Source organism: Anabrus simplex, chromosome 1, assembly GCF_040414725.1.
Source record: "Anabrus simplex isolate iqAnaSimp1 chromosome 1, ASM4041472v1, whole genome shotgun sequence".
Lineage (NCBI taxonomy): Eukaryota > Metazoa > Arthropoda > Insecta > Orthoptera > Tettigoniidae > Anabrus > Anabrus simplex.
This window is the reverse complement of record NC_090265.1, coordinates 1,790,388,773-1,790,413,770: the sequence shown is the minus strand read 5'-3', so window position 1 is coordinate 1,790,413,770 and position 24,998 is coordinate 1,790,388,773. Positions and strand designations below refer to the sequence as shown.

Below are 24,998 nucleotides of genomic sequence, written 5' to 3'. Positions count from 1 at the left end.
ACTCGCTCGTAGGTCTTTATAGGCACACCATAAGGCACAAAAGGGAGTACTTCAGAGTATTCCATTATCTACTGAATGCGACCATTGTAAACTGTTGGATCCTCTGGAGAATGAACCCAGATTGTGAGAAGCTGGATCTGTTAGAATTCAAGTCCTCAGTAACTACTTCTCTCATTTACATGGGAAGCAATCATCAACCAAAGAAAGGAAGACCCGCTTCACAGACACCACCAGCAACCAAAAAATGGTTGAAAGTGAAGGCTACCGATAAGCTGAGAAAGGATAGAAGTACCACCTTCACGGTTGTTCAAGGAAAACCAGGTATGTCTGCCTTCGCTGCCAATATGCCTTTTGTCCACAGTCTTTTGAGGAATTCCATAGCAGGAAATAACAACAACAGCCACTCCTTAATGCAAAATATAGTTTGGTAAAACGTGCATGTAAAACTGACATCCAGCGCACAGTATCTCCCAAGAAAATTATTCCTCAGTTCATTTGTGTTGTGGTGTGTGTGGACTCCCTTCATGCACATAGGCCTCATATGAGGTCCGTGGGATTTTCAAAGAAAATGAACTATTATTTCGTTTTCTTTAACGTGATTGTATTTTGTAACCTTCCAATGAATAAAAAATCAAGACAATATTTTTTTTCACTTCAAACTGAAAATGCGTGCACGAGAGGGTTAATACAAGTTCTTGCTTCACATCCTTCATTATATCCTTACCTATTGTCGTACTTCGTAAACTCAACAATTTTACTAATTCCTCCCTCCCCTCATCATATTTTCACCAGGAAATCAGACAAAACAGCAATCCTTTCTTGTAAGGTCACATGCGTGTTTTCATCAAGACATACTGAATACATCTGGGAGTTATCCGAATCAGCTTTCAAATTCTCTGAAACATCTTCACTCATTCTTATTATTCTACCCTTGACAGTATTTCGGCTGGCTGGCATTTCTTTAGTTCTGTTAATTATTTGCTGTTTATTAGGTAAGTCTTCAATTAATGTATCAGACGTCGGTAAAAAAGTATCTTTCAAGAACTCACCGTCAAAAGTCGCCTTCCCATGCTCTGATATGCAGTGAGACAGCTGCACTGATAGTATTCCTTGGACTGAAAGATGATACAAAAGGTAGTTTGCTTTGTGTATTCTTCGATTTTCTGTGAAGCAAGCTCTCTTCTTTCTTCATTTGACATGGAATGAACATTTAAATGATTCGTCCCGAAATGGTGCTTTTGGCCTCCATTAAATGTGCGGTTTTCAGTCACAGGCAACACAAAGCATCATTGTTTATTTCCATCACTCTGAATTCCGTTGCCCACTGTTCTTGAAGAATCCGGTTACTACTTTTGTTAAGTTTCTGTTTTTTCAGCACCGAAAACATATTTGTGAGGTTCGTATACAAACGACATTCAATAAACAGTAACACACAACGAATAATTACGCGCTACTGGCTACCACACACACGTCAAACCTCACTCATCGACTGACTGAGCGCCAGGTTTTCGATATTTATTTCTTACACGTGAAACACTATGACTATACGATCCATATGATCTTGTATAGTCTGTAACACAAGACGTATATAAAAACTTTAATATGTTCATGTGGCGTGCCAGAGAAATCCTGCTCACGTGTCACCTAGTGACACGCGTGACATAGGTTCACCATCCCTGCTCTAGGGTTTCTAAGGATTCTTTATGTGCCATTGTGCATTCATCACAAATTGTTATTTTGCACTTTATGAGAATTGTAGCCTGACACAAACTTTTACTTATGTTGCATATAGGTGTATCAGACGTTGATAGGTTGTCACAATTTTAATGCTGAACCCAGTGTTCTTGCTGCTACTGCTGCTGTTCCTGATGAAACTATGGCAAAAGTAATATCCTACTTAATCCATATTTCAGCCAAAATCAAATTTAGAAGAAATGTCTTTCCTGTTCATCCAAAAAAATCAAACTACAGTAGAAGTCCACTATAGCGAGTACATCATACAACGAGAAATCCGTTATAGCGACGATTTTTTTCTGTCCCTTCAACATTCCTATATTAAACTGTGTATCGTCCTTCGGTTACAGCGAGCACCCTATGACTGGCGTATCCGTTATTACGAGCGATTAAGCGCGCGCGATTTTTTCTGTTGCTGATATTTATGCACCCCAGCGATGATACTGCATGCGATCGATTACCTTTGGCATCGTTTCCTCGCTATGTGCACTAGCGATTTCTCTCGTCGACATTCAAAGGCGATGTCGGAGTCGATTAGTAATATCCGTCGACAGCTGTTCCGTAAAGAAAATTCGAAATGAAAGAGAACATACTTTTGTAATAAATGCGTAAATAACGTGTCCGATAACGGTTGTTAACTCGTTAAAAATTAAGGCTGACTAAACGACCGCTTAATTTTGAGGTGACATACTGCAATTAAGTAAGAATGGGATACACCTCGAGATATGGCAGAGTGCTTAATTGATTTCAGAGGTTAGTTTATATTTTGTCGTGTCTGGTTAAATTACGGAAAGGCTATTATCAAAATTTATAGCCAGAAAGGTATAATTTCTCTACTGGCACTTTAAGTGTGTTTTCATCATACGTATAGTACGGTTAAGTTAGGATACGTGACGCTGTTTGTATAAGAAAACTGAAACGTTTGCAACAAAATGCGATCGATCATCTTCGGAACGGTATAGTTTTCTCACTTTGTGCAGTTGCGAGCTCTCTCGTTGGCATTCAAAGGCGATGTTGGAGTTGATTAGTAATATCCATCGACTTCTGTTCTCTAAAGAAAATTCGAAATGAAAGGCGATAACATGTTTTCGTAATAAATGCATAAATAACATGGCCGATAGCAGTTGTTAACTCGTTAAAAATAGACTGAAGTAAACAGTATCTTAATTTTAATGTTATATACGGAAATTAAGTAAGAATGTGATACACCTCAAGATATGGCAGAGTACATCACTGATTTCAAAGGATATTTCATATCTTCTCGCGTCTAGTTACGGCTATTTACATGCGTTTCAAGTATGTTTTCATGATAAGCTACATATACGGTTAGGTGACGCTGTTTGAAGAAGAAAGCTGAGGTGTTTGCCACAGAAATCTCTGGAGTGATGCCGTATTTCTCCGAATCCAAAACTTTTTTTTCCTCGGAATCTCATGCGAAAACTCAAGGGTTGTTGCATTTGCGGCCTAACATGGATCCCACTGGCAACTACCGCGGTAACCACGCTGCTTCTTTTCACACACGCACAGAACTCGTTGACAATAAACGACCGCCTCTTTACTACACATCGCTAGCCGCGACAACCGTTGTACAGTGCCTGTGTGTTTCTCAAATCTGCAGAATGGTATCAAAACATGCGACCCTTCGAATTCTTAGAAAAGCCATGGCTACTCAGTGGCAGAGTCATAACACGTCTATTGTACTTGACGCTTAGTAAAATTAAGGTTTGTAGACAGCAGGAATATTTTCGTGATGGATAGTCGTATTGTAAAGATATGTGGAAAAGTTATTGCCAGCAAATTTTCAACGGGTTCTAAACTTAATGTTTATTGAACACTCGGAAATGTAGAATAATTGTGCAGCCGCAAGAAAATACGTCATAGGCCTAACTAAAGCCAATATTTGGCGTTAGCGTGAAGGCAAAGTGCTAAAAAAATGCATACTGTACAAAAAAATGCATACAGTGGTCCGCAAAAAGGACGCTTTAAAGAAGTCGAAGATGAAATTGTGAGGTATGTGCACGAAAAACACAAGGGTGGAATGCCCATACCGTGGCGCAATAAACTCGTTCGTTGACTTTCAACGTTCGCGATTAGGCCTATACATCGCTAGCCGCTGAATTTGGCCGAACCCGACAAGCGAGACGTGCGTATAGCAGTAGCCGGTTATATCTGACGCTGCGTAAAAGTAACAATTTTATAGAGAGCAAGAATAATTTCTGTGTATTATAGAGGCGCATGGAATAGATATTGCCGGAAAATTTTCAACGAGTTCTCTTCGGTATTATGATGCCAATGTTAAGTTAATGGTCCTTAAACCCGCGGAAATTAAGAATAATTGTGCAGCCGCAAAAAAGAAAAAGAAATACGGCATGACGAAAGTCAATGTTCGGCGTCTAAAAATTGTCTAAAATGCGTAGGCCTACAGTACAACAAGGCATTCATGTGAGTTTACAAACTTCTTTTTGAGCCTAATTTAAATTTTTTGAAGGAAAAAGTGGGGTTCATCTTGGATTCGGAGAAATACGGTACTATATTTTTTTCAGATGAAATTAAACGTACACTTTCACGTAGTATCGGATTACGAAAAATAACAAACAAATAAGCCATAGTGTGGATATCATCTGCGGAAACGCAAGTTCTGAACAAACTGATTGCCGTTTCATACCGATTTCAAAGTACATGAAGGGTTTTCCGACTTTTATACAAAAATCGGATATAACGACAATCCGTTCTAGCGAGTAAAATTTTCGCTGTTATGAATTCTCGCTATAACGGACTTCTACTCTACTTTCTTTATCCTAAACACGTCGCATTGTAATTCATATGCCTTTCTTTGTTCGGGGAACAACAGAGTTTTATTATTTTTGATGAACGTAATTTTTCTGTGTCAGCTTTTTTCCACTTAACACATTTCTAACAGTAACGTCAGTGCAAGTTATAAATTTTATATTGGGATCCTAAGTGAATTACGTATAAGCTCATGAAAGAATTATCTCATAGAATTGATATAATTTGTGGTTCATTAGAAATCAAAACCTATGTTACATAATGGAATAACGGGACATGTTCTGCCTAAATATATTAGGCATCTTCAGTCTTGTTGTCTTAAATTAAAATTAAAACTAAAATTTGGATAGCCACAGAAAGAACCTTCTCTCCCCTCTTCTACTCTGTCCATGTAGGACTGCTTAGTCTTCACTATGTATGTGAATAATGCCCAGATACTATGACATAAATTTGCAATTTAAAATGCTACAATTACAAACATGATCAACAGTAGCATTTTTTATTCCAACGGAGTTATAAGTTTTTGAAATACATTTACAAATGTACCTGAGTGTGTGTAAATATTAACTATTACAGGCAATCAGCAAAAGCGTTATTTTATGCAAATTAAGTCAAGTGCACGTAAGTGTTCATTTTATGTAAATGTTGTGTATTTTTGTGATAATTCTTTCAGTATTACAAGCCATTTTATGTAGTGTTTTCAGCATAGCGTTAGGCCTTGTTAACCATTTTAATTTTAGTATTAAGGAAACACGGCTGAAGGTGCCTAATATATTTAGGCAAAATTTGTCCCTATTTCTTAACTGCGAAACACAGACGTTGCGCATGTCTTTGACGCATGTTTTCATTGCGCAGGGTTGTATGGACGAAACTATTCAAAAATTTGTGTGATGTCATCGGAGCTGCAGTAAGGCTTGTACCCACTTTGAAGTGGAATCGTTAGTTCTTCTCTGATGAATTTACATTGGGAAGTCTTGTATACGAGATATATTTTTTCATTTTCTTTGTCTCGAAAAGCCAGGGGGAGGCTTCTTCTTGTTTCCGAATTTGGCCAACTGTGGACCACGGGTAACTTAATGCTTTCTGGCCAGTCTTCTTCTTTTGTCTTCCCAGAACTGCTTCATTTGTTCACTCCTTATTTTTCTCTCCTCCTCAGATATTACAAATTTGGGCCTGTTCTTCTGCTGCTCTTCATGGAATTTGTGGTCATCTATTAGAGTTCTGAACTTCTTTCTGTTGAGGATCAATTCTGGTGTCATTTTAATTTCTTCTGTGTCCTCCTTAACCTCGTCCACCCGTTTTGTTGTCCTCCTCAATCCAATTATATATTCAAATATTCTTTTAGTCAGGCTGTTGTCATTCATTCCGACAAGATGTCTGTAAAATTTTAGTCTTCGTTTTTGCATTGTGTCTGTGATCTTTTCGGAATACTTGTAGAGATCCTCATTTCTCCTTTTTCTCCATGTCCCATGTGTCGTTTTCTGAGGTCCAAGAATTTTCCTTAGAATTTTTATTTCCTTCTCGATTTTTTTCAGTTCCCCTTTTTTATTTAATATAAGGCATTCTGAACTGTACAGCCCCTCTGGTTTTACAACAACGTTGTAGTGTTTAATTTGGGCTTTGTAGGATATTGCCTGTTTATTGTACCTGTTCTGTGTCAGTCTGTAGGCTAGTTCCAATTTTCTAGCTCTTTCCTTGTTTGCCTCCTTGTCTAGTCCATTGGGTTGGATCAGTTCTCCTAAATACTTAAACCTTTCTACTATTCTAATCTCTCTGCACTTCACTTTCATGCTTTACTCTCCCTGATGTCGGTACTCCATGTACTTTGTCTTTTTATAGGAGACTTAGAGACCTGTTTTCTTCGCATTGTCATGAAGAAGCTCCAGCATCGTTTGGGCATTCTCACTGTTTTGAGCTAAGAGAGAAAGATCAGCAAAAGCCAGACATTTAATTTCCAAGATTTGTCCCTTGCGTCAAAAATGAATTCTCTGTATGCCTTCTACTTTCAGAAAGTTTTCCCAGTTTCTTATGACTTTCTCCATTACATTGTTAAACAGGATGGGTGATAATCCATCTCCTTGTCTGACTCCAGGGTGGTCTAATACACGAGTAAATACAGTATTTAACCACATACCAGCAGTACCAGAAATCAAATCCGGGTCTCCAAGAAGGGCAACTAATAGCGCTAACCTCTGCACTATGGAGGTGGATAATAATGTACGGAGTGGGGAGAATACTTTGCCTAATGTTGAAGTATAAGGTAATTGGCTGAAACATCATTTCTTTCCCCCTTTTTTTTTTCTTTTCATCTTGAGGTCTGCTACATCATGAGATCTTGTGAATTAGATGGAAGTGGCTTATTTGTAGACTTCCCTGCAAGTTGGTTGAGGTTGGAATCATGATGGATTTTACAGTGAATTTTTGTGTGTAAATTACGTGGAGTCAGGAAACATATCTGATGTTAAACTCCTGGCTAAAGTGCAAATGAGCCTAAGTGGCTCCAATGACCCCAGAAATACTTTGTTTTAGTGTGACCAAGCAAACTGGCTGCATGGTTTGGGTCACGTATCTGTGAGCTTGTATTTGTGGGTTTGAACACTACTCTTAGCAGCTCTGAAGATGATTTTCCATGTTTTCTCGTTTTCACATCAGGTTGTAATTAATTAGGGCCATGATAGCTTCCTTCTCATTCCTAGCCCTGTCCTATACCATGATTGCCATAAGACCTGTCTTGTCAGTTCAGCAGCAGCAGCAGCAACTACTACTACTACTACTACTACTACTACTACTACTACTACTACTACTACTTTGGCTAAGTGCTTAAAATATTTGCCTTCTTTGTATGGAATCTTCCTTTGCCTTTTTGTATGTTCATACTTTAACTTACTAATTTTATAGCAGATATGTTAAAGAAGTTGAACGTTAGAGACTTTACCCACTAATTTTGTGAAGTGTAGAAAACCTAGGCACATGGTTTGTTTAACCAGGTCTTGGAACTTTTCATTTTCTTTAAATCAGTTTTTAGATTGTATGTCTTCATTCGTATGTTCTCTTTTAGATTGTAGGTCACAAGCTCCCGTATGATAATTTGAATGAGATTCGGCGACGTTTGGAGGAGGTGTCTCCAAACATAACTCGATATGGAGAAGTTGAAGATGCAAACTACTTTGTCCAAGCTTTGGAATTATCAAAGGTAAAAAGATTCTGTTTTCCTTTGTTTGACTACCAAAGTCATTTTTTTGGAAGTAACAAATGATCAAGAGAGAGTGTGTGTGCACACGCACACAAGAGATCCTATCTTTTTGAAGATGGCAGTTCATGAAGATGTGGATATTGTCCTGGGCTTTGCGATTTCATGTTTGTCCTTATCTCCTTTCCTGTTTCCCTCCTCTTCTGATGCATTGTGTTTGTCCTGTTATGTGTTCCTATTCATGTATAATTCTATGTGTGACATGTAATTTTTTGTCAGAAAGCTTGGAGACTGCTAAAGGAACTAATGATCCTATTAAGAGCACCACATATGCAAACATCACTGCTAATAAAATTGCATCACAACTGGTAAATAATAGTTCACCAAGATCTTCATTTAGACTCAGACTTCAAAGTTGAGAAGGCACACAATCAAAATAGTGAACTCGCTAGACCATTTGGCCTTCATGAATTAGAAGCGGCCATGCGGTTAGGGGCGCACAGCTGTGAGCTTGCATCCGGCATATAGTGGGTTCGAATCCCACTGTCAGCAGGCCTGAAGATGCTTTTCTGTGGTTTCCCATTTTCACACCAGGCAAATGCTGGGGCTGTACCTTAATTATGGCCACAGCTGCTTCCAACTCCTAGGCCTTTCCTATCCTATCGTCGCCTTAAGACCTATCTGTGTCGGTGCAGCGTACTAGTAAAAAAATTTTTTTTTTATACCTCAAGGTATGGAATGTACTGTAAGAGTCCACGTTTTTGCTCCATGTAACATGTATTACAGTATAATATTTAGGAATGAGCCTTCATGGCTCAGACGGCAACGCGTCGGCCTCTCACCACTGGATACCATGGTTCAAATCCCAGTCACTCCATGTGAGATTTGTGCTGGACAAAGCAGGGGCAGGACAGGTTTTTGTCCGGGTACTCTGGTTTTCCCTGTCATCTTTTATTCCAGCTACACTCTCCATTCTCATTTCATAGCATCAATTAGTCATTCACAAATCACTTTGAGAGTGGCGATCCCATCGTATTAATAGCCTATATATATATCATTCATTCATTACATCCCTGACCTGGTCACTGACTGGAAAACAGGTTGTAGGTTTTCATTTTCAATATTTAGGAATGATGGGGCTCTCAGATAATTGTGATTAGTTCATGAAACAGTCAAAAGTCAAATGGTCTCTTAAAAAACTGTCACCTGCAGTTGATCATGCCAATAGTGCTATACATTTTCTGTAATTATCCATTATTTTTATGCATATTTCAGAAGTGAATATTCTTTCCTTCAAATATTGAAAGAGAAACAGTGTAATTATTTTATTTGTGTAGGAATGACTTATAAAAATTAATCTGTTTCAAGATTTTTGAAATTCGATGTTGCATTTCTTTCATTGTAGGACATCGCATTGCAGCTGGAATGTTCACCATTGGATGTAAAACAGAAATGTCTAGAAGACTTCTTCATGACTGATACAATCAGTCGTGCGTCACCAACGATGGCCAAATGTGTGCAGGCGGTCATGAAACAAAAATGTAACAAGTATTCAAATGTATAGAACTTAGAGTGTATTTATAGTTTTATCTGATGCAGTAGTAAATGTGTTTTCTTTTCTGATCTTCATTCCGTAGCATATATATCCATCTGTAATTATTATGAGTACTTGTTACTCACGTGATGAACTAGTATTTGATTTCAACTCTAGTATGAATCCATAGATACCTACACATTCAAGAAATACGCCAGATGAGGATTTGCCATGTAAATACAGTTACGTTTTGGTGCTTGTTTGGGGATGTGAAAAGAAAAGCGTTTATAAAGTTTTGTACATAATATTTATGAGATGACTGTCCAGATGTGTAAGTGGTTGAATAAAGAGTATGAGTATGTTATTTGAATGTACTAAATAAACCAGTACACATTGTTTACTTACATGTTTACTTATTTTATCAAGGAGTCAGATGGTCAAAGTTAGTAACCTCATTTCACTTCAGGAAATCTGCATGATCATCCCCTCAGAAAGAACCACTTATCACATGTATTAACTTAGCTTTTGTTTCTCCTAAACATTTTCATCTCTGCAACATTCAAATAATGAGAAGTGGCATAGTTTAACTCTTTCTTTGCTGTGGATGGAGCTATCTTGGCAACAGTGAAAAGTTTGGTACTGGTGAGATAATTTAACAGGTGGCAGGTATAAACCTTCTTTTGAAGTATCTCTACTCAGGGAGTGGCAACCCTGCCCAGGTGAGTCCCTGAGTGTACTGATCCGGTGTGTAGCATCTGGTATGGGTCTTAGCTCAGGGTTACAAGCGAAGACCTCATTGGTACCCCCAGCGGAGAAAAAAGGGCTTCAGTACGGAGTAGGTGACAGAAGAGGCAGCTCAGACCTCTGGTAATTGAGTAAAAGATGTCCGTATCAAAGTTGGGTGCAAATATCAGAAGCGGCTACAGCAGTGTCTGTTCGCTATGTTGCGGGCAGCCAACAAAGGCCTAAAATGGCATTGAGGAAAGCAATGAGAAGCCTCCTAATTTTTTCCCATGATGTCATCGGTATGGCTGAACAATCAAATACCTTGCCCCGCAGTCCCCGGCATGCCTTCTGTGGTCAGAGGGTGCTAAGAATCTCCAGGTCACCTGTAATGAGGATATGCACTTGGAATGTAAGGTGTATACGAAGGAGGAAGGATCCACAGCACCATCAGATAAATAGAAAGACTCAAAATAAACATCTGGGGAATAAGCAAAATGTGGTGGGCTGATTCAGGTACTCGCAGAATCAAAGATCATTTTGTCTATTACTCAGGAAACAGTGAACCAGATCTTCTAAAATGGTGCTGGTATCATAATAGCTAAGCAAGAAAATAATGCTGTTTAGGATCTACATTTTGTAATTAAACAGAGTTTTATTACAATAATAGTTAAATATTTTATAATGTCCACCTTTTCAATAAAAATTATTAATTATATACATTTATATCAACATTCAGGGACTAGTTTCGACCTAAATCGTAGGTCATCATCAGCCATGAAGCAAATTACACAAATGCAGATGTGCCAGGTCTCCTGATTTTTCATCATTCTTCTCAATCGCCAGGTCCGATCTCTCGATTTTCAGAGCAATATCCGTAATTTTCGTATTATTTTAAACTCCTGCGGATTTCCTCGTTCTATCGATATATGGCCGAGTATGGCTTTTCGATAGTTCTAAAAATGATACCAGATGGCAGTGAAGACCCCAATGGCATGAGTGGTGGAGAAGGTGGACTTCGGTATGACATTGGTGGAGGAAGAGGGAAATTTGTAGCATCTGTACTCCAGAGGAGCGGCTACAGAAGGCATCTGTACTCCAGTGGAGCGGCCCAGATTAACACCGGACAGTAGGTATAAAATGCCTTTGGGAGTGGGGATCCCATCATAATAATAGCCTATATATGATATGGTACTAGGAAATCAACCTCGGAAAAGGCTAGGGTGTCCCCTGCTTAAGGCGACACGCCGTTCTCCACGTACTGGGGGAACTGTGAGAAATTTTCAAAAACGGCTTTCACAGCTGCAGATCTTCTATTACTGTGACAAATGCGCGACCAGTAACCAACATTAAGATAGAAATAATAAATCTTATGACCCTAATAGGAAATCAATCAGTCAATCAATCAGTCAATACTGATCTGCCATTTAGGGCAGTTGCCCAGGTGGCAGATTCCCTATCTGTTGATTTCCTAGCCTTTTATTAAATGATTTCAATGACATTGGAAATTTATTGAACATCTCACTTAGTAAGTTATTCCAATCCCTAAACTCCCCTTCCTATAAATGAATATTTGCCCCAATTTGTCCTCTTGAATTCCAACTTTATCTTCATATTGTGACCTTTCCTACTTTTAAAGACGCCACTCAAACTTATTCGTCTACTAATGTCATTCCACGCCATCTCTCCGCTGACAGCTCGGAACATACCACTCATTACATGTTATGATTCTCATATTTTGGTCCGTATTGAAATGTACAATAAAGTCAAATAAATATGAAAGTTTATTTGTTCCACCTTTTCAATACATAAAAAGAATTAAAACTGTAGGGACATGTTTCGCTCTTTAATTAAGAACATCATCAGCCTATATCTCAAACTGAAAGGTAAATAATCAGGTAACTTACTCCTTCCAACTACCACTTGACAAGCCGCTTACCATCAAGCACCCTTCTTCTCTTGGACTTCTGGAGGACTACAATTTTATTTCTTCACATAATATTATAAACCTCACTTAAAATGGACTACAGAAGCGTTTCTATGCTATAAATTTTAAGAATTGGATCTGAACTCCACTCTGATTTATTCCCAACATTCGAAATATTTAACACTGATAAATTTTCTCTACTACTCTTCTTGTTTCAACTTAGCAATTTACCGTAGACCTCACTTGAAGCATAGCGTATCGAAGAGGAAGTGCGACATCTTCTCTGTTCGCCCGTAAGAGAGCTCAAGAGGTTGGTGGGACACCCGCTTGGTGGCAGCACAGGCGATTGCGATGTCAACAGAGACCCTTGGCCATTAGCCCGCGTTATATTTGCCTTTAATTTTTATTTCTCATTATTGTCGCTGTCAGAGATGTTTCAACAGTTTGCATTATTAGTGTATTCACGATTGAGTTGTGTGAGAAGTGTTACGTTTTAAATACCTCGGTCTTTGTTGCTATTGTGCTATAAGGCAACGTATATCAGTGCGGGAGGAAACTATCACATCATGCCCTCATGTTTTGTACCCGGCTGCAGATCTGGATATGACCGATCATCTTCAGCTAGGTATTTCTTTAGGCCCCCTAAAGAGAGTGGTGTTTTACTGAAATGGGAGAAGGCTATCCATAGAAAAGACCGAAAATTAACTCAGAACTGTTTCGTTTGTGACATTCATTTTTGCGATGACTTTCTAGTAAAAGTAGACTCGTTTACAGTGAATGGTGAAAGAGTAGAGATACCAAGACAGCGCTGGAAATTAAAACCAGAAGCATTTCCTCACATATTTCCTAATCTACCCAAGTATATTTCTAAGGCAGTCAAGAAATGCAACTCCCCCACGAATAAGCAATCCACACGAAGAGATTTCTCTAATAAAAGCCCTGAACAGATCGTAAATATCAGTGATAGTGATCAACCTGTATGCTCAGTAGTTGAAGATAGCTCTATTGTCGCAGATGCTAGGAAAACAATTGCGCTATTAAAGAGGTGATTGAAGAATCAGAAACGTAATTTCATTAGAACGCAAAATCAACTCAATGTCGCTAAAGCTAAGATACATTTGCTTGAAAAAGACATTTCTGATATAAAATCAAAGAGAAATTTCACTGAGTCAAAACAATTCGGTTCTCTCAGCAAAAACAGAAAATTATAGTCGATACAATGTTAAAGAAATGTCAAGCGAAAAGTAAAAAAGGAATGAGATATAGTGATGAATTTCTTCTTGATGCACTTCTTTTAAAAATAAAGTCTCCCAAGGGTTATCGGCACTGTTTAAATCATGACTTGCTGCCTTTGCCTTCTGAATCCCACTTGAGAAATTTGGTGAAGGGCCTAAAATGTTCGTACGGCATAAATGAGCATGCTGCAGCTGCCATAGCAGATTTTTTTTAATGGAAAGGAGGAACATGAACGCTTAGGGATGTTGATATTTGACGAGGTGAAGTTACGAGAAGAAATTCGCTTTAACTCGGAATCGTTGCAAGTGAATGGTTTTGTTGATTTGGGGAAATTTACTGAAGATAAAAGCAAGGGTCAGTTGGCAAATCATGCTCTAGTTTTTATGTTTGTTCCTTTTCTATATATCCATAGCGATATATGCTAGCTGGAACGCCACCCCTGGTGATATAATTGCAAACTTTCTCATTCAAGTCATCATTCAATTAGAGCAAGTAGGTGTCCGAATCATTGGTTTCACATTGGATGGTAGCCAGTCGAATAAAAAGTTGTGGAAATGCTTAGGAATATCTGGTAACATAAAGAATCTGAAGTGTTATATTTCCAATCCAGCTGACTTCAACAGAAAATTATGGGCATTTTCAGACGCGCCACATATATTTAAATGTGTAAGAAATAATTTTCATGACAAAGGACAGGTTAATTATAATGGCAATATTGTTGATTATTCATTCTACAGAAATGTTTACGAATGTGACTCGTCTCCTGAATTTTCCGGATTGAAAGTTTGCTACAAACTGACCTCTGCCCACTTGGGTCCTACTTCGTCTCAGCGAATGAATGTAAGACTGGCATTTCAACTATTCAATAGATCAGTCGCTAATGGTATAGCATTTTATCGGGGTGTTAAAACACAGGGTTTAGAAGACAGTAAACAAACGGAAATTTTCACAAGCGATTTAAACTGTCTGATTGACGCATTAAATTAGTCTATTCCCACTCAAGCACTGTATAAAGGATCACAGGCACATGAAACATTACTTAAATGGCAGAATGTTCTCAGAGATACTCAAAATTCATTCGCTTCACAAAGGACACTGGAGTCCTTAAGAGTTACCGTGGAAAGTACCTTAGAAATGTCTGAATATTTGTGGGAACACAATTTGACAGAAAAATTTAATCAAGATCCCCTAGAACGTCATTTTGGTATCCTGTGATCACTAAGTTGTGATGATCGTCCGTCCACTATTGACTTTCTACATTTACACACGTTGCAGTCTATTTACGTACCGTCTAAACTTGCCTTATCGTCTGGCGGAAACTGTGAGTACAGAGCTGAATCCCCATTGACGTCTCTTGTTAATCAAATGCATATTCTTGCAAGAGAAATTGAAAGTAAAAATCGTGCAGTAAAGACACAAGCTGTAGGTGAAATCAGGGAAAAAATTGTGAACATTGAATATGACATTCAAATACTAGACTGGGAAAACAGTTTACCTGAGTTAAGTGGGCAGAATTGTAACAAAGAGTACTTAGTTAATCATTTAGCCGGATACATAGTGAGGAATATTTCAAAAGTGATTCAGTGTGATTTATGTCGTCCTTTCCTTTTCGGCAAACCGACTGATAGTGTGCCTGCTTCCCTAACACTAATTAAAGATTACGGCTCAATGCAAAGTGCCACATATCTCGCGTATGCATCGGAAAGTGTTTATAATGTGTTGTTGAGAGTGGAAAATGTTGTTGCGGAAAAGCTATCGTGTGTGGATAGTTTATGGGGTGATACTTTCTTCGAGTGCTTGGATAAATTAGATGTTGTTAAAGTGAAGTCATCGCAGTCGGGGTGCTGTGAACATCATGTGCTGTGTTTGCTACCAAAACTCGTATTTCACTACTTGAAATGTTGATTCTTCTTCCTCACGAAGGAGATAAGAAGGGAGCTGGTTACTTCGAAGGCAGCGAAATCATCCAGGAAATATTCCAAAGTGTCCAGCAGATGAAATCATTTTCAAACATAAGTTGCATGCTTGAGTTTCTTAGTAGATTTTGAAGTAGTAGTCCCGATAATGCCTCTGTTATCCTCTCGCTCAGACATCACTGTGGATGGCAGTGCCATCTGTGCTGCGGTCCACGGTAACTAGTGAAGACGTCGCACTTCCTCTTCGATACGCTATGCTTGAAGTGAGCAATGTATTAATGCACCATTTGGAATTGTCAAGCTACATTTTATTCATTAATGTGTTAATCAATCTGTTTAGGATCTATTAGTTTTCTATTACGTCCTCAACCTTCACAGGACACCTATTTGCTATAGTTAAACAAGGACTTTTAGGAGGGTGTATAAATTTTACGACTATTCATATTTTAATCTTTAAACTATTGTCAACCATTTCGCTCACCATTTGTAACATCATCTTCACATTTATATTTAATTTACATTACAATCAGTACCTGATTATTTACCTTTCAGTTTGAGATATAGGCTGATGATGCTCTTAATTAAAGAGCGAAACATGTCCCTACTGTTTTAATTCTTTTTAAAATTCTTTTTATGTATTGAAAAGGTGGAACAAATAAACTTTCATATTTATTTGACTTTACATACCACTCGGTCGAGCAGCTCATCTCCTTTCTCCCAGTTCTTCCCAGCCCAAACTTTGCAACATTTTTGTAACACTATGATATGGGTGTGCTAGAACGAAAATAGCGGCAAAATGACCTCGATGATGTTGTGAGATGGACAGTAGGCAATGGTATGGTGATAAACGGGGTTAAGTCAGGTTGTGAGTTTCACAAATAGGAAAAAAGTCCTCTGAGTTTTAATTACTGAAAATATATTCTAAAACTGTATTAAGGCAGTGAAGACTTATTCTGGTGCTGCTGTTTCATTGGGTCTTATTCGATAGGTTACTAAAATTCAGCTGAAATTAAAGATCATGAAAAGGTGTGTCAGTCCTCAACTTCATACAGCAAAACTTGAAGGAACAAACAGGAGAAAAATTGTTAGTTCTTCCTCCGGGTTGAACCGTGTAGTTGTTTTATGTATCTTGCATACAGTTTGCTGACATTTCGCTGTACATGGTGCCATAAACTGGGGTGGATACGATAAAAAGTTAGAATTATTTTTAAAAATTTCCATTCACTGCAGTTAGATTGCAATGTAAATTTGAAATTTTTACTATTTAACTTTGATGATGATAGATCCACGAGTTCAAATTTTCACCTATTATTTAAATTTGTTGGTGTGTTTCACCTCTCAAAGTGGGGTGAATCCGATCAGTTAACTAATTTTATGTATAAGAATGGAATCAATCTACCAGTGTGTGAATCCGATCACTGTTTTGAGTTTAAGGAAATGTGTCAAGAATTTATAACAATGTATCAAGTTTTATTACAGTCTTTATTTGTAAAAATAGTACAATACACTTAATTTTGTCAGTACAGTTGTGCTATAAAAACATTTGAATTATGAATGATTCCCAAATAAATCTAAATTATACGAGTTCCAAGTGGTAAAATATATACACTGATAAAGACGGCAGATAGTGAATAGTCACGCGAAAGTAAGGCTCGTGGAAGAAGCAAAGTAAGCAGGTGTGTTATCGAAGTTTGAAAAGTAAAACTTATTCGAAGTGATTCTTGAACTGAAGTGTGTTAACACAAGTGTTAGTGAAGTGTTCTAAGCAGCCATTCCCTAGTAACTAGATAAAGAATATGCCACCCAAATACAAGCAAGTTCCTATGGAGACCCTGGTAAAGTAGGCCATGCAGGAAGCGCTGAGCAGTCTAGCCAACATAATTCTTGAACTGGTAACCAAAGTAGTAGTAGAGAAACTGAAGGAAACTAATTATAGACTTCAATACAAAAGTGTTTGAAGAGAACATTAGCTGAGAGAGACTTTCATATCAAGAACCTCGAGACCCAGTTGCACGTGAAGATGGGCGAGCTGGAGCAGCACTCGAGGTGGCAGTGTCTTCGAGTGTTTGGGGTGCCCAGTCTGAGCGAGAAAATACAGACGACACTATCATTAATTTGGCTAGAGACAGAGTTGGCTAGAGTTGACCTTAGTCTGCAGGACACAGATAGGTCACATAGGAAGGGGAAAGGGAAACCAGGACAGCGGAGACCCATCATAGTGAAGTTTGTATCCTACAGGAAGAGGAATGAAATATTCATCAGTAAGAAAAAACTGAAAGGAATGAACAAAACAATCCATGAAGACCTCAAACAGGCCTGCTTGGAGCCCATGGTAGGAATTTTCATATTACAAACAAAGAAGACTTAAAAAACATTCGCTGACCACTAGCCAAAGCTTTAAGCAAGGATAAAATTTTGTAAACCAATATTTTAAGAAGATAGAACCTAGGTATAGAATAGCACTGTCAATAGTAATTAAGGTAGGTTAGTCAGTTCTAAATTTTACTATTGACTATCTAAGTTTAGGCTAGCATAGTAAACGTGAAGTTGGCAACGCAAAGGCGTAGGGAAACAAGTGTGACTAATCTCGGCTTGCAATCTCCGGGAAGAACACAACCAGTCCCAACCCTCGCCACCACTGTAGCTAGTACCGCTAATCTAAGCTGCTTGGTTCCTTGTTTGTTAGTCATGTCAACACACAAAGCATAGATCCTCGCTTTGCTGATTTCTCAGATATATTCACCGGAAATCTTATGCACGTAATAATGGTATCTGAGTCCTGGCTTAAAGAATCAAACCCTTCTTCAATAGTCCATATAGAAGGCTACTCATTAATCAGGAATTACAGAATGGGGAAGGAAGGGAGAGGTGTGGCAATGTACGTACAAAATGACCTGAAATTTAATTCTTAAAATACTGAATCAGTTCACCAATAGTTCCGAATTCCTATTTATTGAATTACAAGTTCGTAGTACGAAGTGCCTGCTTGGTGTAGTGTATCATGCGCCGAAGACTGGATGTATGGAAGAGCTGGAAGTAGCACTTCAGGACTTACTACCCAGGTATGAGCATGTAATTTTAATGGGGACTTTAATACTGATTTGACAAATCATGACTTGTTGGAGACTTAAGTGATTTAAAAACATGTTTACTTCCCTTAATATGTCAATCCTATCCCTAAATCCTACTCACCACACAGCCACTACCCATACCCTGTTAGACCTAATCATAACCAGTAACACAGGCAGAATACAGACCCACGGACAGTTACCTGCCCCTGGATTATCACACCATGACCTCATTTATGCTGCCTACTCCCTCAAGTGCCTAAAAATACGAACCCAAAAATGATTGCATACCGAGACATTAAAAACATAAACGAAGACGAGTTTATATTAGACCATTAAACACACCGTGACATGACATCCAATACGTACACAACATAGACGATAAGGTTACCCTCTTTAACAAATTACTTACGACTCTCTACAACAAGTATGCTCCAGTTTGGACAGCTAGAATAAAAAGAAAACCTGCATCATGGCTGACACAAGACATCAGACAAAAATGTATGACAGAGACTCAGCGTATAAACGCTCCAATAAATATCTGACAGCTGAAAATTTTGAAAAATACAAAAAAACTACGTAATCCAACAACTCAAGCAACCAGAAACTCAAAAATACAACAAGCATGAAATCTTGAAAAGCATACATCAGCAAATCACGAGAGGTGAACCGAGGGGAGTGGGACTTATCGCCTGGGCTGCATTGTTGGTCTCCGATGCCTTGCTCTCAGAAATATGTGCAAAGTTTTTTCCCTTTGATTTGAAGTTTTTTAAATGGAACAATGTGTCAGATGTTTGCATTATAATGTGCTTTAGATTTCCATCGTTCTCATCTGAGGTATGGACTTCACCGATAGCCTTGGTAGCCCTCAGTATATGCCACTGAAAAGTAGACATACCACTGGACAACCTCAACAGACATTTTAGCACCCAATCATCAGCACAGACAGATGAAAAAACCAAAAATGAAACAATAGAAAGAATTATTTCTGAACGGAGTCATTTGAGCAATACATTTCAATTTTCCCACGTTACACCACATGACGTTAGGACAATAATATATCTGAAATAAAATTGGACGAAACTGGTTGTGACAGAATAAACTTGCCGCAGATAAAATAACTTACAGAAATCGTTCTCACCACAATCACACACGTTATAAACACTTCTCTCATGACTGGGGTTTTTCCTTCAGAATGGAAGAGTTACAATAAAATAAGGTATATTTAAGGATCCACCTTTTCACTGTAATACAGTTTTGATGTGCAAATTATATCACAACATGCTTATCATGGTACCGGTTTCAACACTATTTTGTGTCATGATCAGCTGATGAATTAAAGGCAGCAAGTAAACAAAAACACAAGGTAATGTACACACACATGACACAAAAAGTAACAAGTGTGACACTGAAAAATAAGGTAGTCCTAGGTATGAGTCAAAATTAAAATTAAAAACATATATCTTCATAATGTAAGAAGTTTTTCCTTCTTCGTAATGTAATGTATTTGAGTAAGAAATGTTATCATAAAAAGAAAGAAAGGTTCCACCTAATCAATACTTATTTATTATCACATGTATGATGGAATATCACATGTATAATAGGACCGGTTTTGACCTCTTACAAGGTTATCCTCAGCTACGTTAGAATCCTATGTTTGCATTTTGTATTATGCCTCATTCCTAAAAGCTTTATGACATATTTTGAAATTTAACAACATTATGTTGATTACACTTTTGCTAGGAGTTCCAGTGTTACAATATAGCTAAAATTATGACAAGTTAAATACTCTTATTACATAATATAATGACCCAATATACACATGTAATTATAATAAAATGGATTCGTCTTTTCTTTCTAATGCATAATGTAAGAATAATTTACCATAGGCTTTTGCCTATTCAGTTAAAACAAGTTCCATTCTTATAAATGTTTAGTCATATATGAGGCGAGCTTGGTTGATATTTGTGAATATTACAGTAGCAACTTAGCAGTAAAATACGCCAGTCAAGTGTAATTATATGCTGATGGCTCAATAAAATATATTACATATCTACATTAAAATATTGATAACAATAAATCTTGCGTTGTTTTGCGTTACGTATTACCTTGAAATAATGTGAAATTTGCCCATTATACAAACATATAAACACATTAAAGTATTTAAAACATTGCAAGGTATGCTTAGACGCAAATGTCTGTTTGTAGTTTAAATTAACAAGTGACAGCACATTCTTATGTTGTTTTAAAAAAGACTGATGAACATGCGAGTTCAAAGTCTGAATTTGCATAAGCCTTAGCCGATACACTTTGTGTAAAACTCAACCACTTAATCTTTCTAATTTTGTTTTCGTGACTTGAACGTGGCTTGTTTGACTTGGCTGATGTTCTGGAAATTGTTCAATTTGAATGACAAGATCGTAATTGTTGGTGGCTCTTTCCTTTCTTATGATGTTGGTGTTGATAAATATCTGTAAGTCGAAATAAACGAATTAGAGATATTAAATATAAGTTGCGTACTATTGTATGAGTTCTGTAATAATCTACTTACTGTTGTGGAGTGGTTGAGATGTATACTGCTTGGCTGTCTGTCGCGTATTGTATCTCGTACTTCTGATGCTGGTGTCGCCTATTGTGAGGGGTGTGGAGGGGTGAGTGGGGGAAGCTTCGGCGTGTGTATGGGCGGAGCCATGTATGTCCGCTGTCTGCGCTATAGCTTGCGTATGAGGTTGTTTGTTGACTAATCTGAGGTAATCATTCTTTATGATGGGAATAATCTTATTAAATAAAATATTAGTTTTCTCAGTTATTTCATTAATATTGTAATTGGGGTTTGTATATTGATCAAATGTTATGTACAGTTCTTCGTTTATATTCTTTAGGATTTGTATTTAATATTTTCAAATCATTACCTATATCCGTGAATTTATGCTTGTACTCGTGCATGTGCTGACCTATTGCAGAAAAATGATTATGCTTGATGGCATTGACGTGCTCCTTATATGTGATCATAAAATCTCTACCAGTACGCCCTATGTAACTTGTAAAGCAGTTATTACAACTAATTCGATAAACTCCTGACTAAAGATATTTATTATTACTGTTAACTGTCTTGGTGTTATGTATGCTGTGCCTACTATTATGTGTAGTTCTGAAAGCTATTTTAAGATTATGCTTTTTAAAGATATTAGTTAGAAAATATATACTCGTGTTATTAAAAGTGAAAGTTGCGTAATCTTTCTTGGATTGATCTAGTGGGATTTGATCTTTCGAATAATGGAATTAACCATTTCTTTTTTATAACCATTTTTTCTGGCTATTTCATGAATTAGTTGAGTACAAGCATAAATTCACGGATATAGGTAATGATTTGAAAATATTAAATACAAATCCTAAAGGTCCTTTGCTTAATATAAACGAAGAACTGTACATAACATTTGATCAATATACAAACCCCAATTACAATATTAATGAAATAACTGAGAAAACTAATATTTTATTTAATAAGATTATTCCCATCATAAAGAATGATTACCTCAGATCAGTCAACAAACAACGTCACACGCAGTCTATAGCGCAGACAGCGGACATACATTGCTCCGTCCATACACTCGCCCCTCCACCCCACTCACAATAGGCGACACCAACACCAGAAGTACGAGATACAATACGCGACAGACAGCCAAGCAGCATACATCTCAACCACTCCACAACAGTAAGTAGATTATTACAGAACTCATACAATAGTACGCAACTTATATTTAATATCTCTAATTCGTTTATTTCGACTTACAGACATTTATCAACACCAACATCATAAGAAAGGAAAGAGCCACCAACAATTACGACCTTGTCATTCAAATTGAACAATTTCCAGAACATCAGCCAAGTCAAACAAGCCACGTTCAAGTCACGAAAACAAAATTAGAAAGATTAAGTGGTTGAGTTTTACACAAAGTGTATCGGCTAAGGCTTATGCAAATTCAGACTTTTAACTCGCATGTTCATCAGTCTTTTTTAAAACAACATAAGAATGTGCTGTCACTTGTTAATTTAAACTACAAACAGACATTTGCGTCTAAGCATACCTTGCAATGTTTTAAATACTTTACTGTGTTTATATGTTTGTATAATGGGCAAATTTCACATTATTTCAAGGTAATACGTAACGCAAAACAACGCAAGATTTATTGTTATCAACTGTTTTAGACTTTCAAAAGAGCATTTAAGCACGTTCAACCATGTTAGCTAATATTTTAATGTAGATATGTAATATATTTTATTGAGCCATCAGCATATAATTACACTTGACTGGCGTATTTTACTGCTAAGTTGCTACTGTAATATTCACAAATATCAACCAAGCTCGCCTCATATATGACTAAACATTTATAAGAATGGAACTTGTTTTAACTGAATAGGCAAAAGCCTATGGTAAATTATTCTTACATTATGCATTAGAAAGAAAAGACGAATCCATTTTATTATAATTACATGTGTATATTGGGTCATTATATTATGTAATAAGAGTATTTAACTTGTCATAATTTTAGCTATACAGGGTGTTTCAAAAAGGACTTTACAACTTTGACAGCTTATAGTTATTTATTCATTTTACTTACAGAAATGGTTTTGGTGTCATCTTGACTGACAATAGATCAAGTTTTACCTAAACAGGTTGAATGTGACCTCCATCGGTCATGGGGCACACCCCATCTGAAGTCGATTTCTTGCCAAACTCGCTGCAGAAGGTTAGGCGTGACTCGTTCAATTGCGATGCAGATTCTACGTCTGAGTTCTGGCAGAGAAGCCGGTAAGGGTGGAACAAACACTGTATCCTTGACGAACCCCCACAAGAAAAAGTCAAGAGGTGTCAGGTCTGGTGAGCGTGGGGGCCATGCAATTGGTGCACCCCATCCAATCCACTTACCCGGAAAGCGTACATGCAGGAAATCCCGGACGTTGGAGAGGTAGTGTGGCGGTGCACCATTTTGCATGAAGTGTATGCCGAGTTCTTGGTCATCAGCGTCAATCTGCGGGATTAAAAAGTTTTCCAGCATATCTAAGTACTCTATTCCATTGATAGCTTTCTCACTGAAGAAGTAAGGCCCGTAAACTCTGCTCTTGCTCAATGCACAAAACACGTTCAATTTTGGGCTATCACGTTCATGTTCTAGCACTTCACTGGATTTTCACTGCCCCAGATCCTACAGTTGTGTCTATTAACTTTACCTCATCGCTAAAGATGATCTTTCCAATGAAATGTTCATCTTCTTCCAACCGATGTAACATGTCCACACAAAAGTCCTTACGAGCAATCTTATCAGTGTCTTTTAGCTGCTGTGCCATTGTGAATTTGTATAGTTTGAGATGTACCCGTTTTCTCAACACACGCCAAATAGTCGTATGTGCGACGCCCAGCTCTCGAGAAGCACGCCGTGTCGATTTTCGAGGACTGTGCTCAAAGCGTTGTCTCACTTGCTCTACGACATCGTCAGACGTGCGTGGACGACCTGAGGATTTCTTATCGCTTACCGAACATCCAGTTTCTATAAAACACATATGCCACTCATAAATAGGAGGCCTACTGGGAGGATCTTTACCATACTTTGTACGAAAATTACGCTGCGCAGTTGTCGCCAACTTCGACTCTTCAAACTAAAACACACAGCGAGTGCGCTCGGGACCGGTGAAGGCAGCCATCTTTGCTGCAACTGCCGCTAGCGCTTGCAGTGGCGCGATTCTGTACTAGCGTACCACGCGAGGCAAAACTTGATCTATTGTCAGTCAAGATGACACATAAACCATGCCTGTAACTGAAATGAATAAATAACTATGAGCTGTCAAAGTTGTAAAGTTCTTTTTGAAACACATTGGAACTCTTAGCAAAAGTGTAATCAACATAATGTTGTTAAATTTTAGAATATGTCATAAAGCTTTTAGGAATGAGACATAATACAAAATGCAAACATAGGATTCTAATGTAGCTGAGGATGACCTTGTAAGAGGTCAAAACTGGTCCTATTATACATGTGATATTTCATCATACATGTGATAATAAATAAGTATTGATTAGGTGGAACCTTTCTTTCTTTTTATGATATTTGGTGGCTATCAATACGGAACAAAAATGAAATTTATAAATCAGGATAAGAAATGTTAGTCGGTGATCTTGATGTAAAGAGGAAAGCCAGTTATTAATGCTAAGGCTTAACTAAGCGAATGTCTTTATAGTTGTTGTCTTGTTATGACACTGATGTGAGAGTTAATATAGGGTGCAGCTTTGAATGCAGTTGATATTCAGCAGCGGCTATAAAATTGCATATTCCGGTACGTCGTGAAGTGGCAAGCTATACAGGTGAAAGTCCTTTGTGTTTAAGACCAAAATTTCTCAGTTCGACGCAGAGCGGAAACCTTGCTCAGTGTGTTGTGAAGTCTGATGTATCGAGAGGAACGGAGCTTGAAATCGTGTACGGAGAGAGGGACAGAGGCCTCCGTGTGTGTTCTACTTTTATTCTGTCATAACAAGACAACAGATTTTAATATGTCTACTCAATGTTTTAACATATACCTAGTTAAGCCTCAGCATTAATACCTGGCTTTCCTCTTTACGTCAAGATTACAAAGACTAATATTTCCTACTCAAATACGTTAAATTACGAAGAAAGAAAAACTTCTTACATTATGAAGATAAATGTTTTTAATTTTAATGTGGACTGTTACCTAGGACTATGTTATTTTTAAGTGTAACCCTTGTTATTTTTTGTGTCATGTGTGTGTACTTTACCTTGTGTTTTTGTTTGCTTGCTCTCTTTAATTGATCGGTTGATGATGACACAAAATAGTGCTGAAACCAGGACCATAATAAGCATGTTGTGATATA

The 24,998-nt window shown here is 37.7% G+C and overlaps 1 protein-coding gene and 1 pseudogene across 2 annotated transcripts in view; one reads left to right on the top strand and one right to left on the bottom strand.

Moving 5' to 3' along the window:
- The window catches only part of ND-75 (NADH dehydrogenase (ubiquinone) 75 kDa subunit), a 155,846-nt gene extending 146,197 nt beyond the window's left edge, over positions 1-9,649 (top strand). For both annotated transcript variants that reach the window (XM_067138625.2, XM_067138626.2), the window contains exons 13-14: positions 7,580-7,714; positions 9,117-9,649. In XM_067138625.2, the coding sequence (XP_066994726.2) occupies positions 7,580-7,714; positions 9,117-9,275 (294 nt within the window). In that variant the 3' untranslated portion in view covers positions 9,276-9,649. The remainder of the gene's footprint in view (positions 1-7,579; positions 7,715-9,116) is intronic.
- Positions 9,650-22,725: 13,076 nt separating this feature from the next.
- Positions 22,726-24,998, bottom strand: LOC137502757 (uncharacterized; annotated as a pseudogene).